Consider the following 14,092-nt stretch of genomic DNA (forward strand, 5'->3'; position numbering starts at 1 on the left):
TTCAAGAAATCAGCTGACTAGAGAAGGATAGCCGACTGTTATCGGATTACTGAAGTGAATGTTAACGCACTGACTTTCCGCTAGAGGAAAAGTCCGGGGAAACCGAAGTTATCATAATTATTTCTGAGGGGATTGTGACTGACTGAACAAAATGTTAGAGAAATTCATCTAACAGTTATGGAGCAACAAATGTGCACCTCATGGTGGGAATAGAGGAAAAGCCAGGAGATCACCAAAGTCAGTAGCACACATTATCTCTACCAATAATATTTGTACTAAATGTCATGGCAATCCATCTAATACCTGTTGAGATATTTCAGCCTAGATCAAAGTGGACAAACAACCAACTGACATTGACATTGACCTTAAAGTTATGCTGCAAGCATGTCTAAAAATGCAATTAATGTATGCCGTATGGGTGATTTGTAAAGTGGACAAATAAATTGCTTAGCAACTGGGAATATATAGCAAGGTGTAAACTTCAAAAGATGAAATGTAGTAAATGTAATAAGCCAAAGCTGTTTTCTGTACCAGGCTTTTAACATGTGGGTTTGTGGGGGCTGGCTTGCTTCTGAAGCCATTCAAGGAACTGGCTTCATTTTTCAGCCCTGGAGGTTTCCGTTGATACCGTGTGAGAAGACTTTATTAGTTTTGCACTGTTGCTCCTCTAATGTAACACATAGAGAAGACAAACAAAGAAAGGTTTCTCTTTCTCAATCGCTGTGAGCAGGGTTTGAACCTGCGCGGGGAATCCCCATTGGATTTCAAGTCCAACGCCTTAACCACTCGGCCATCACAGCCTGAAAAACTGTTCCACTTAGTTGCAGTGGTTTCAGGAGAGACCGGTAAGACATGTATGATGAGGGTCATGTGACTTATGGGTGTAACTAGCACTAGTTTCTCCAGTGGCTGTGATTATGTTCTTACAGTATAAGTATGTTACTCAAACTTGCACACTTACAGAAAGGCCAAATTTCAACATATAGTGTGTCTTGGTTACTTAGCCCCTGTGGTATTGTGGTCATCATAATCTTTCAAATCTTTAGTTATATTGGCAGAAAAACACATTGTCAGAGTGCAAAAGGGATACAAAAGATTTACTTGAATTGTCTGCATCCTCGGCTGAAGATGGTCCAGTATCCCAGTGTCTTATGGGACTGATAAAGGTTGATAATATGTTGCTTCGTCCTGAAAAACAGCGTCATAAATACATCAAATCATTGAGCATTTTCTCCATAGCATGACACAACATCATATACATTACACTGACAGATGCAGTATTTCACCCTTACTTACATATAAAAAAAACAACTCATCTTTGATATTTTTGAGTTTGTAAAATGAGCCCAATTACTGTCACACTTCTGAACTCTTACACTGCATAGTTTTGTATTCACACCCAACCATAAAAGTAATGAAATGGACTGAGGTAAACACATTTATGGTGATAGTGCAAATGTAATGTGTGAGGCCTGGAGGGCCATTAGAGTTCCCACTTAAATGAACGGAGTGAAAACAAACAGAAAAGGGGCTTGGAGCCAGCCGGGGTAATTGAAAGGTGTCGGTGATAAGGACTGACGTTTTCAGACAGGAAGCATCGAGGGACCTAAAGCTTTGTCTTATTAACCCAGTCACACAGTTGTTGAATTGAGCACAATCGTTTTTCATTAGATTTCGACAGATTTGGTGAGTGGTTTGAGGGTTTCACAAAGACAGGCATTCATAGTGTGTTTTTTTCAATCAGGTAGGCTGTAAAGGAAAATATTCTACCATTTTCCTCCAAAACACCATCACATAGGTTGGTTTTACAAGTACAAATTTTGATATTTACATTTTTGTTTTTGTTAGGCAGCGATGTATAGTGGCTGTAGTAATTATTCTATATTATTCTATACTATAGAAGTCAGGTGATGGAGTATAAAGAGTGACAACATGCACTTTTACGTGGATGCGTCAAACAAACACAGTACTGTCATTCAGGAGACTGGTGTTCGTGTCCCATGTAAAACCAAAATCAACATTGAGTCATTTAAACAATGTAATGCAGTAAGTCATGTCACATGATGTGATGTATGCCATGTGATGTATGTGACTTATAGCATGATATGAGATACGTAGCGTTGTGATACCTTAGAAAAAATGTAATTAATGTAAGTGTATTCACACCGTGCCCCTTTTTTCTTAACGACACCAAGGAGTTTTATTGCTTAATGCTAACCACTTAGTTTTGGTGCAACTGTGACCGTTTCACAATGTTAACTATGTGTATAATACTGTGACCATTAATGGTCATATACAAGCTAATCTGTCATCCACCAGTAGGGGCACTTATTGACAAAACATTCCTGTAGACTGTGGGAGCATATGACCTATGTGGTTGTATGGGTTAGAGAACCTGTTGACCTTTTCATACTTGGACAGTATTCACATTTTGTCACACATAACCATGTTTCCCTAGATTTGGTGGTTTTCATCTTTATTCACATCCTTTCCAATCGCTCTTCAGAGATAGTTCTATTGATCTGCTTTTGATCAGTGAAAAGTGCAACGATGGGTTCATAGGTTTCGGTCAGATGTGAAAGGGTTTGGAGAATCACATTTGGACAATCTAACTTGAGGCTACTCAGAATAAAGTGAGCTCAAAGGAAATGGTGAGAGGTCAGAGTGAAAGCTTTTGGAAAATATTCTCTGACAAATATAATCTAAGTGACCAATACTGCCAAAGACCAAACCCTGCATATTTCTAACCCTGAACATACAGATGTAAGTTTTACTAACACGTACTAGGAGACATGTCAACAGATACTTTATATGATTCAGCGGAAGGATTTGGAAGACATTGGCTCAGTTTGACCTGTATAAATACAAAATAAATATGCCTTAATGTTTCCCATTGCTTCAATAATAACAACTAGAGCAAAAACTATAAAGCAGGTAAACCAAAATATTGCTCCGTATTGAATAATTGCAGCTATATCAGTATCAGTCTGCTGATAAGTAATAAGAAATTACAGTAGAGAAATTCTGAACTAAATTTAAAGTAATTTAGGAAACAAAATGTCAACACTACATAATGTAGTTTTTTAATGAGAGAGGTATTGAAAAAACAAGTTTAAGGGATCCGTACAAAGATTGTTATTTATGTTATGTATTTGTGTAAAAGAATTTACTATCAGCTGATCATTACAGCTATTATTCTCCTACATATCAATGTCAGTATCAGCCTCAAAAATCCAGTATTGGTGGAGCTAATACATGTTCAGATATAAGAACTTTTTGACTTTTAGGTGTCAAAGTCATGTCACAGAATCATCTGTATTATGCAGGGACTAGAATACAAAACATTTCTGTCTTTTCCAGATTGTCACTACATCAAATTAGGAGATCATGGTACCTTAAATGATTGCCCTGTGGAACAGAGACACGTCAGACACCAAACAATAAGCTCACAGTCCTCCTCTTGCATGGCTAAGCAAAAGATGATGAGAAAGGAGAAGCGAGAGACAAACTTCCAAACTATGACATCCGAAGCATCACAGCGGCGAAATATTTCTGACATGTTTTTGGTAGTTGTGTGTAATTAACACAATGGTGTCTATTCCTGCTGTAGCCACCCAAGTGTGGGGGTGCACTCAATGCAAATCATGCCCAGAGCATTGTATTTCAAGTGATACGATGCAACGGTGAATAATTGTTCTATGTCTTTGTTGTTCCTCTTTGTTGCTGATGGAAATCATTCTCTCTCTGATCTGATATTTTGTGGCATTGACATGATAATTCCCAAACGTCGTGGTGGCAGTGTGGACCAAATGCTTCTACAATGTGAATGCAAATACATTTACTATTTAAAAACCTTACAACCCAGTGGGCTAAATGAAGAATTAGAAATGTCTTGCTTTTTGTAGGTCTGTCTGTGTGCACTAGTCTGACCCTAATAGTCCCCACGCTAGAGTACAGATGTATATCTGTTGATGTACTTATTCACCTTTGAGCTCCTTGTCCAAGGCTGTTTGTATATATGTATATTGTAATGGTGTGATGTGTGACACAGTGCTGGTACCTCTAATTGATTACCTGCCCTCTGTGAGAGGCTCCAGGTGTGCCCAATCAAGTTTGATTGAGAAGACTACACTATAAGAACCATGCCACTAGGACCTCTCATTATATGCACTGACGATAGTCCCTTGAGGACTGAAACGTTTGCTGCTTGTTTGTCTGTGAAGATCCCCAGTAAAATGATCTTTCATTAAGACTCTCAGTCTACATTTGTTTTCTGTGTGCGAGTCCTTTTCTGCTTTTTGACTTTCATCTCTGACTACCGCACCAGAATTAAGAAGTTTTTGGACTGATGTTAAGTGCGCAGCTCTTTATGCTTATTACTACTTTGTTGTTCCAGGCTAATCATTTCCTCTATGAATTGATAGAATATTGCTGGATGTAGCATTTATGTTTGTGCATGCATGTGTACAGTTCCCTCCCACCCCTGAACAAAACTCACAGTCCCTTTTCAGTGTAGAAATGCATCGACATACCTTGTAGAGGTGTGTAGGTTTTTTGCAGGTGCTTTGTCCTGACACCAAACTTTAATTTCATTACAGCTATAAAAGGCTTTATTGTACATATTTGCTATGCTATAGTACTTTTTTTTTTTTAAAGTAACTTAGTCATATTTTTTTCTTGAAATTTTTTTGTTGCAGTACTTGCCTTATTTTTTATTCCTCTTTATATTTGTTGTATTTTTTTTTAGGTATACACCAAAATACCAAAGCAAATTCCTTGTAAGTGAAAACCCCTTCTGATTCCAATACTACGATGTATCCCTCCATCAGGGCTTCAAAAAGAGGGAAAATTTGTAATTTACTGTAGTAACCAATCACTGAAAACCAAAAGTGTATTGAAAACTAAGTTGGTAAAAAAAAATTATACACTTTTTTCCATTCTCAAACACCTACTTTTTACATGCAGACCTTTCCTGCCTTCCACAAACCCAACAATTTACTATATCTTCTACATCTTTTGATTTTGGGGGTTCAGCTTCAGGAAACACGTGCAGCTCCAACACAGTAATAGATCACCTGATGATCCCTGTTGGCCCCTGAACCAGTGGCCCCATTTATCCCCAGTTAGATTTATCTCTTGCCCTGCCATCATTAACCAGCTTTAGTTTAGCAGTTCATGTGGGGCAGAATATCCTCCACACATAAACATAAACACAGAGAAATATGGGCTGCAGTGGCAATTATATTTGATGTCTATTGTTTATGAAATATTAATGGTTGCCTGCTGCAAGTAAAATATATTATGGACCAACATTAATATAATGAGCCATTTTGGGACATTATTATTTTATTGCCCTGGTATATTAGTTACAATTGTTTCCAGACACATTGTGTAGCATCATGGGATAAATAATTAATTTTTATTTTACCGAGTTGAGAAAGTGTTTTAAATTCCAGTATTACCAAGAGTACCAACAAAATTGAGCTGTAGAATACATAAATCAAATTAAATCAGTTGAGGAAAAACTATGTCAAGCTGTTGCACTACTCATCAAATTTGAATAAATCTCACGGAAACTGTGGAATGGTAAAATTGCTTTTGAAAAAAACCCAACTTATTGGTATTAAGTAAGTTTTACTCCTGAAACAATCACTATAAAATGCATGTTTTTCTGGTGGTTAGTTTTACTGCCTGTTTGGCCCATTTTTACCTCCAGTGACTGGTGATTCTGGAGGGCACTGCAATGCAAACTAAAAGTCATTAGAAAAATGAAGAGTGCACACTAAACTATTGTGCATTAACCTTGCACCTTGCAGTTATATTAGGCGTGTGATGCCATTAAGTGGTGGGTAGATATGAGCGAGAGCTGTGAGACGGGCTGTGAATGTAATGATGTGAGTCTGGAGCTTCTGAAGGCAGCGGCAGGTGAAGGTTGGAGGTGTTTTAATGACCTGCACCATCACAGCTAATGGGGCCATTTATTTTGGGATGAAAAAGATAATAACTGTGTTTGTCTTTGCGTACCATCGGCTAAGCTCCTCGCACCTTCCCACACTCTCTGTCATTTTCACTTTTTCATTCATCTCTCACTCTGTTTTCCCCTCGCTCGTAAACACACACTCACTCTCATTCAAGGAGCACTTCATTAACTCACACCCATTTGTGAATTGCAGTATTGGAGTTTACACTTGATTTAAGTAGAGGTTAACCAGGTTGCAACATGACACATTTTTTGCCTAATCTACCTGTAATCTTCTTCGCAAGCAAATCTGCAAAAAAATGGGTTTGTGCAGCAATTTAGAGATGAAATCACAGCTGCTGTTGTGCAACACAGGTGATGTGAGGGTTTTTGGTTGAAAAAAGTACCAAGACTTGAGAACTGTTCAGCAAATAATGCACTCTATCAGTCAAGTTGGACCAATGTAAAAAAAATAAATAAAATGAGGGCAAATATGTTGGTTGAAAACTACTTTGCTTTTTGTTGATGTCTATTTGGACTTAAAATGGTAGTTATTTATTGGTGTTATTTCTTACCAGAACACGTAAAATTCACAACTAACAGTCTGTGAAGACGCCTGGCAGACAGCCTGTCACTCAAAGTGACCATGCCCTCAATCATGTTTATCTTAAAACCTTAATAAAATCTAAACAGGCTAGTTCTGTAAAAATGCAACCCCTGTACAGTTGTCATTAATATTTAAATTAGCTACAGAGACCAAAGCTGTGTTTTGTACCAGGCTTTTAACATGTGGGTTTGTGGGGGTTGGCTTGCTTCTGAAGCCATTCAAGGAACTGGCTTCATTTTTTCAGCCTGGGAGGTTCAGTTCATACATTGTGAGAAGACTTTATTGGTTTTGCACTGTTGCTACACCAATGTTACAGAGAGAGAAGGCAAACAAAGAAATTTTTCTCTTCCTCAATCGCTGTGAGCAGGGTTTGAACCTGCGTGGGGGAAACCCCATTGGATTTCAAGTCCAACGCCTTAACCACTCGGCCATCACAGCCTGAAAAGCTGCTCCAGTCAAAGAGATCAGATCCCAATCTGATCAAGCATTTGTGAGACAGACCAGTACTCTTAAAGTACTGTGTTAATGCATCAACAGCTCAGAGGCAAGTCCAATCCACAGAGGGGCACAGTGGACCTTCAAGTAAGACAATGTGTATAGTAAAATATTTGTTGTAATGTTTGGGTGCTGGCATGTATGAAACCTTAAAAACAATCACAGATATTTAAATCACGCTGACAGCGTTTGAGCCATCCACAAGAATGTGTGGAATTTCGTTGGTTTCATTTATTGTTTGTCCTGAGGGAGATGTCCCTGCTCACAGCGAATGATGTCCAGGCAGCAAGGCTCCGTCCAGCATGGACCAAAACACAGCACGGATGTTTCAGAAGCAATTCAGAGCGAGTTAAAAGCAATTAATGCACAGACAAAGTGGTGTTTAAAACTGCATATATTGCTAGCAGATCTATTTTCTGGCCTAAAGTGCGGCCGTGACTGGTTCTGAATGTGGGCTTTAGCAGGCAGCCGCTCTCTCCTCTTCCTGATATTGTGCACCGCCACTGAATCTTTTAGTGGTATGCAGTACCGGACCGTACCAGCTTACTTTCACCCCTGCCTGGATGTCCTGTGTTCATGCCTCGACAGGTGACAGAGAGGTCTGATTCATAGTAGGGCCTCTAACCTGTTGGGCCATGGACATAGGAATCTGGGGGTTTTCAGTGGTGTGTGGCATTAAGGGATTGGCATTGGATCCTTTGAGCCCTCTGGGTTGCGAGATGGGGCACTGGCACATCCCACAGAAGCTCAGTCAGATTTGTATCTTGGGAATATGGAGGCCAGGTCAATGCGTTAAGCTCTTTGCCACATTCCTCTGATCGTTACTGAGTAGTTTTTGCAGTGTGGCACTTAGCGTTGTCCTGCTGGGAGGACCACTGCCATATGGTAGTGCTGTTGCCATGAGGGGATGTACTTGGTCTGCAATGGTGTTTGGGTGGATAGTGCATGTCAAGTGGCATCCACATGAATGCCGGGACCCAAGGTTTCCCAGCGCAGCATTGTATTTTACAAGATAATCAAAGTTATTAAGTTCAGATGTCAGTGGTTTTGATATTGTAGCTGATCAGTGTATAGCTGCATCTGCTGAGGGAAGGCTCAAGAACACATCTTTGTTTTGTTTTTTTGTACCATTAGTTTTCCTGCCTGACAACTACATGGGATGATTCTTAATTCAAAGCATTCTCTGTCAGCACACACAGTATGAAAAATCTGGGGGCCAGGTTGACCCTTTGAACCCTTTTTGTCAGATTCCTTGGATTTTTCCAGTTTTTGTTGTGTGATGTGCCACTTGAAGGCAACTGTAATGTAGTCACTTAACACAGAAATAAGGTTGACATTGTCAAACTACGCTGTGAGCAGGGTTCGAACCTGCGCGGGGAAATCCCATTGGATTTCAAGTCCAACGCCTTAACCACTCGGCCATCACAGCCTGAAAAGCTCCTCCCGTTAGTTGCATTGGTTTCAGGAGAGACCGGTAAGACATGTATGATGAGGGTCATGTGACTAGGGTGTAACTAGCACTAGTTTCTCCAGTGGCTGTGGTTATGTTCTGACAGTTTAAGTATGTTACACAAACTTGCACACTTACAGAAAGGCCCTGTTTCCTCTGTATGAACATATGTGTTGGGGTGATCCAATCACAAGTGGACAGCAATGAATATAAGTGTGAATGACCATCAAAACGCATTGATCCAATCACTCAAACCACTTGCTGAGGTGATTTGGGACACATCTGACCACATATCCTTGGCAGTGTAAACACGAATACATCCTGATGCATCCCTGATGTGGTCTATACCCTCAATGCAGCACGTGGTTGTTGTTTTGGTGGCAGCACAGTGGCACCATAAAACTTGCCCACCATTGTCGTGCCCTATGCCCTATGACATGTCCATTTTTGCTGACAATAACATCTCTGGCTGTATCTCTGGATGTAATAACTGTGTGAGGGGCCCTTTGATCTTCTAGCATATGTGACTCAGGCAGTAACGAAATCCGAACAAGTGATCAGCTGGAGACACATGATAGACACAGGTGTGAACGGCAATGAGTTCTTTCCACTTGTGTTTGGATCACAGAAACGCATGTTGGTACCAGGTATAAACATCCTCAAAGTGAGCATAAACAGCCAGGAAAAGTATGCAACAGAGTCCATAGTCACTTGCTGAATTCATCGTGGAGAAGCTCTGAGCCATCACAGACTACAAGTACAACTGACACTGTTTACTTACAATACAACTACTGCCCCCAAGTCTTTTTTTTTTTTTTTTTAAATTGTATTTATGTTCAAGCATTAATCTGGTGCAGCTAAAAGGTCAGAACATTGTCCGTTAGTTTGGACCTCTACAAAGTTAAAGTTCACAATGTAATTTCAAATCCAACCTCTTAAACACTCAGCCATCACAGCTTCCTTCTTGATGCACACATCCAGCTTCAGCCTGCATTTTCTTTTACTTTACTTACTCTTTTATCTTTCTCCTCATGTTGCACATCTAGTGTAGGCATTACTGACAGCAGAAAGTACAAATAAATGCTGATTAATGCTTGACAGAACAGTTACTTGGAGCGAAAAAACTATAATGTGCTGGATGAGAGAGAACAGAGACAAAAGAGCTGAGCAGAAATGAGAACAGGAAGATTGCATGGCTTCATATTCCACAGCGCTTGTGTTTATCAAACCTTAGAAGTGAAGTTTCTCCATCCAGCCGCTGTTAATGAACCTTATTTAATAGAATAATGAAATTAGGCATGGCAGGGGGGAAGTGAGAAGCACCCGCTCGCTGTCCGGTGTGTGTGTGTGGTCTGACAGCTGTGGATAATCTCATTTGCTAAGCGTAATTAATGGCAAGCAGTTTCATTTACTTGTAATGTGGACTGTCTTTCCTCAAGGGCAAAGAAATACGGAAACTTTTTGGAATAATTTCTCTATCGACTGCCTCACTAGCAGTAATGATATTTGTAATAGTAGATGTTTATTATTTTCTTATTATTTAATACTAATTTCCTAGACCCTTCTTACTTATTACATCATTTTCTTTTATGGTGTTTATATGAGAAGACCTCTTTATCAATGCCTTGTTGCTTTGAAATCTGAATATTTCAAGGTAAAAAACAAAAGTATTAACGCAGTAAAATGTTTTATTTTTAGTCACCCTACTAAAAGCTATGTTTGCAAATTATGAATCTACAGGTGTTGCTGCAGAAAACAGCATTTTCCCCTAACAGGGCTGGAAGATGTCAAACCCTGCTAAGCCTACCCAAGCAAAACTGAAATGAACTCAAAATTTAAAGAAGACTCCCCCACACTGGTTGAAACAGCAACATTAAAAAGGAGCCATTATGCTCAATTTCAGGTTCATACTTGTATTTTGAGTTTCTACTAGCAGCCATGTCTCCTAGAAATGATGTTTATTTACAACTAATTTAAAGCCCCAAATATGTCCTTAATTAACGTTTCTGACAAGTTGAAAAAATGTTATTACTTAACGTACGCCCACCCTCCTCCTTGCAGAGCCTACGCAGTACATTAATGTAATGTTTTCTCTTCTGAAAGAAGCTTTGTCTCTGAACATAAACCAACCATTATGGTGCCACAAGAATGTAACTAAAACAGCAGCTTAGTAACATACAAATGCATTAGGAGATAAGGTTGCTATTAGAACATGTTTACAGGCTTTGATGGTTAAAAAAAGGCAAAACTTCCTCATCCTGTCTGTGCTGGACCATGCACAATTCACAGTCCATCTGAGAAGGCTCCATTGTAGTGCCTATCTCTGTAAGCCCCCCTCCCAAAAAACCCAGTCTGCAATGATTGGTCAGCAACCAAAATTACATGTTTACCTGACATTAGCCTGTAGCTATGTCAGGCAGCACGATCTACCATGAAAAAATACCAATAAAAGCTTCGGAATACAACAAGACATGTTCCAGTAGGATTACCATCCAAAATCTGAATGGAAATTTACAACACCGGAAACAAAATTTTTGTTTCTCTTATGTTAGCATGGGGCTTTATATGGCAGTATAGGTTATGTAATGTAAACACTTGCAGTAGTGTGCCTGGAGCAGATAACCATATGCAGAAATCTGTCAACAGCTGACTTCAGCTTGTCTCCAAAGGAAAAACAATACATTGGAAACAGAATATTAAGAATACCTGAGGTTTTTTTCCCCACGGGGAGTACAGAAAAAGCAAGCTTGCTGGAAATGTCATCATGCAACAAGGATCTTTCCAACAGTAATTTGATCTTTGAGTATGAAGTTATGTTTACACTACTTCGTTTTACTTGATCTGGACCCATACCATATGCACATGTGCTATTATTGGTGGTTACCAAATAATGTAGCATAGCTGTCTGTCCCTTCCCTGACAGTTCCCACGATCAGCAGATTAATTTTTAACAGTATAGCTTTTGAAGTCATGCTCAAATCACATATCTGTTGTTTTTGGTTTGCCTCTCTCTCACGCCACACACAAACTGCTCCTAAGTTTGAGACAGCATACTCAAGCAATCTCGGCTGTTTGGTTGACACCTTGACAACTTCGCTAGATCATGTAAAGTTGTCAGTTGTACCTGTGAGACAGGCCCTTGTTGTCCGACACTGTCATGTGCCACAGTTAAATGAAAGCTCAGAATTTAGCTACTATAAACTTTCAATGTGTATGTGCTGTGATGGCCGAGTGGTTAAGGCGTTGGACTTGAAATCCAATGGGGTTTCCCCGCGTAGGTTCGAACCCTGCTCACAGCGTTGTTTGACAATGGCAACCTTGTTTCTGTGTAAAGTGACTCTTGTATACTATATTACAGTTGCCTACAAGTGGCACATCACAAAAACTGTAAAAATCCAATGTGACAAAAGGGTTCAATAACTTTGATCATCTTGTAAAATACAATGCCGTGCTGGAAAACCTTGGGTCCCGGCATTCATGTGGATACTACTTGACATGCATTATCTACACAAACACCATTGCAGACCAAGTACATCCCCTCATGGCAACAGCACTACCCTATGGCAGTGGTCCCCCCAGCAGAACAACGCTAAATGCCACACTGCAAAAACTACTCAGTAAAGATCAGAGGAATGTGGCAAAGAGCTTAACTCATTGACCTGGCCTCCATATCACCCAGATCCAAATCTGACTGAGCTTCCATGGGACGTGCCAATGGCCCACCTCGCAACCCAGAGGGCTCAAAGGATCCACCGCCAATCCCTTAATGCCAGACACCACTGAAAACCCCCACATTCCTTTGTCCATGGCCCTACTATGAATCAGACCTCTCTCTCACCTGCCGAGGCATAAACACAGGACATCCAGGGTACTGCTACGTCTAATGGATGATCAGTCAGATTAAGATCTGGGGACTTTGAGGCATGGTTGATGCCTTGGGCTCTTTGTCACAATCCTCGGGCCATTATTAAGCAGTTTTTGCAGTATGATGTAATGCATTGTCCTACTTGAAGGGCCATTGTGTGGATGGTGCCATTGGGTTGATGGTGTGTGTCAAGTGGCATCCACATGAATACCAGGTTCCCCAGCCGAACATTGCATTGTAATGAGATGATGAATGTTAGTCTCTTCACCTTACATACATACTGCAATCAGGGTGCGCTGTTGCCAAGGGGGTGTACTTGGTCTTTAATGGCATTTGGGTGGATGGTGTGTGTCAAGGGACATCCACATGAATGCCAGGACCTGAGGTTCCCCAGCAGAACATTGCATTGCAATGAGATGATCAATGTTATTCTCTTCACCTGTATGTGGTTCTAGTGTTATGGCTGATTGGTATACAGGTCATTACATACATTTTGAGAAAACCAGGATGATGAATTTTTAAAACAGCTGTGATGGCCGAGAGGTTAAGGCGTTGGACTCGAAATCCAATGGGGTCTCCCCTCGCAGGTTCAAACCCTGCTCACAGCGAGTGAAGCCAAAACTTCAGTTATGTTTGAGAGTTTAAAATGTATTATTATGCTTAGAAATCTTCTGTCCTGGTATTAGTGTGGATGCCACTTGAAATGCACCCAATGGCAGTGCCCCACAGGAGGACAGTGATCTCCGCCACACTGCAAAAACATGCTCAGGAAAGGTAAGATGGATGGGACAAAGAGCTCAAGGCATCGACCTGGCCTTCAAATTCCCCAGATCCCAATCTGATCATGCTTCTTTTGGATGTGCCAGTACCCCACCTCACAGCCCAGTGGACTCAAAGGATCCACTGCCATCATCTTGGTGCCAGACAGCACGGAACACCCATAGATTCCTATGTCCATGACTCAACAGGTCAAAGGCTCCACTGTGGATTGGACTTGCCTCTGACCTGTCAAGGCATTGACACTGTACTTCTGGAGAACCGGTCTTTCCCATGAATGCTTGATCAGATTGGGATCTGGGAAATTTGTGGCTCAGTCGATGCCTTGAGCTCTTTGTCTCATTCCTTGGGCCATACCTGAGCAGTTATGGTGGTGTGATATGATGCATGTCATGCTAGGAGGGCCACTGCAATCAGGGTGCACTGTTGCCAAGGGGGTGTACTTGGTCTTCAGTGACATTTGGGTGGACGGTGCGTGTCAAGTGGCATCCACATGAAGATAAGATAAGACAAGATAAGATACACCTTTACTGATCCCACAATTGAGAAATTCCAGTGTTACAGCAGTCAAGGGGAAAGAGTCAGATTAATTCTCACAGAGCTTCTGGACTTCTCCAGGTGAGAAAGAGCTCTATGCAGGAGGAAGATGACGGTGTCGTCCACCCCAATGCCAGGCTGGTAGGCAAACTGCAGCGGGTCCATTGAAGGGCCTACTGCGGGGCGGAGACGAGACAGGACCAGGCGCTCCAGAGTCTTCATGAGGTGCAATGTTAATGAAGGTGCTGAAGTCATTGGGATGCGAAGTCTTGGGCACAGGTACCATGCAGGATTTCTTCAACAGCTGTGGTACTCTCCCCAGCCTCAGGCTCAGGTTGAAAATGGTTTCAGCTATCCCGCACAGTTGGTCTGCGCAGGACTTCAGGAGCCTGGAGCTGATGC

General features: G+C 41.0%; 1 protein-coding gene and 5 non-coding genes across 7 annotated transcripts in view; 2 read left to right on the forward strand and 4 right to left on the reverse strand.

Annotated features, from left to right (window-relative positions):
* Positions 1–14,092, reverse strand: part of LOC126382647 (double-stranded RNA-specific editase B2-like) — a 48,778-nt gene that overhangs the window by 20,277 nt on the left and 14,409 nt on the right. Inside the window, exon 2 of one of the 2 annotated variants that reach the window (XM_050032639.1) lies at positions 1,102–1,188. The exons of the other annotated variant lie outside the window; for it this stretch is intronic. Within the exon in view, the coding sequence (XP_049888596.1) occupies positions 1,102–1,188 (87 nt within the window). The remainder of the gene's footprint in view (positions 1–1,101; positions 1,189–14,092) is intronic. 2 annotated transcript variants of the gene reach the window in all.
* trnas-uga (transfer RNA serine (anticodon UGA)) lies at positions 719–800 on the reverse strand. Its single transcript has one exon. It is a non-coding gene; the product is annotated as a tRNA-Ser (tRNA).
* trnas-uga (transfer RNA serine (anticodon UGA)) lies at positions 6,922–7,004 on the reverse strand. Its single transcript has one exon. It is a non-coding gene; the product is annotated as a tRNA-Ser (tRNA).
* Positions 8,409–8,490, reverse strand: trnas-uga (transfer RNA serine (anticodon UGA)). The gene has a single exon. It is a non-coding gene; the product is annotated as a tRNA-Ser (tRNA).
* On the forward strand, positions 11,729–11,810 carry trnas-uga (transfer RNA serine (anticodon UGA)). Its single transcript has one exon. It is a non-coding gene; the product is annotated as a tRNA-Ser (tRNA).
* Positions 12,903–12,984, forward strand: trnas-cga (transfer RNA serine (anticodon CGA)). The gene has a single exon. It is a non-coding gene; the product is annotated as a tRNA-Ser (tRNA).

The sequence above is a fragment of the Epinephelus moara genome, chromosome 21, assembly GCF_006386435.1.
Source record: "Epinephelus moara isolate mb chromosome 21, YSFRI_EMoa_1.0, whole genome shotgun sequence".
Taxonomy (NCBI): domain Eukaryota; kingdom Metazoa; phylum Chordata; class Actinopteri; order Perciformes; family Serranidae; genus Epinephelus; species Epinephelus moara.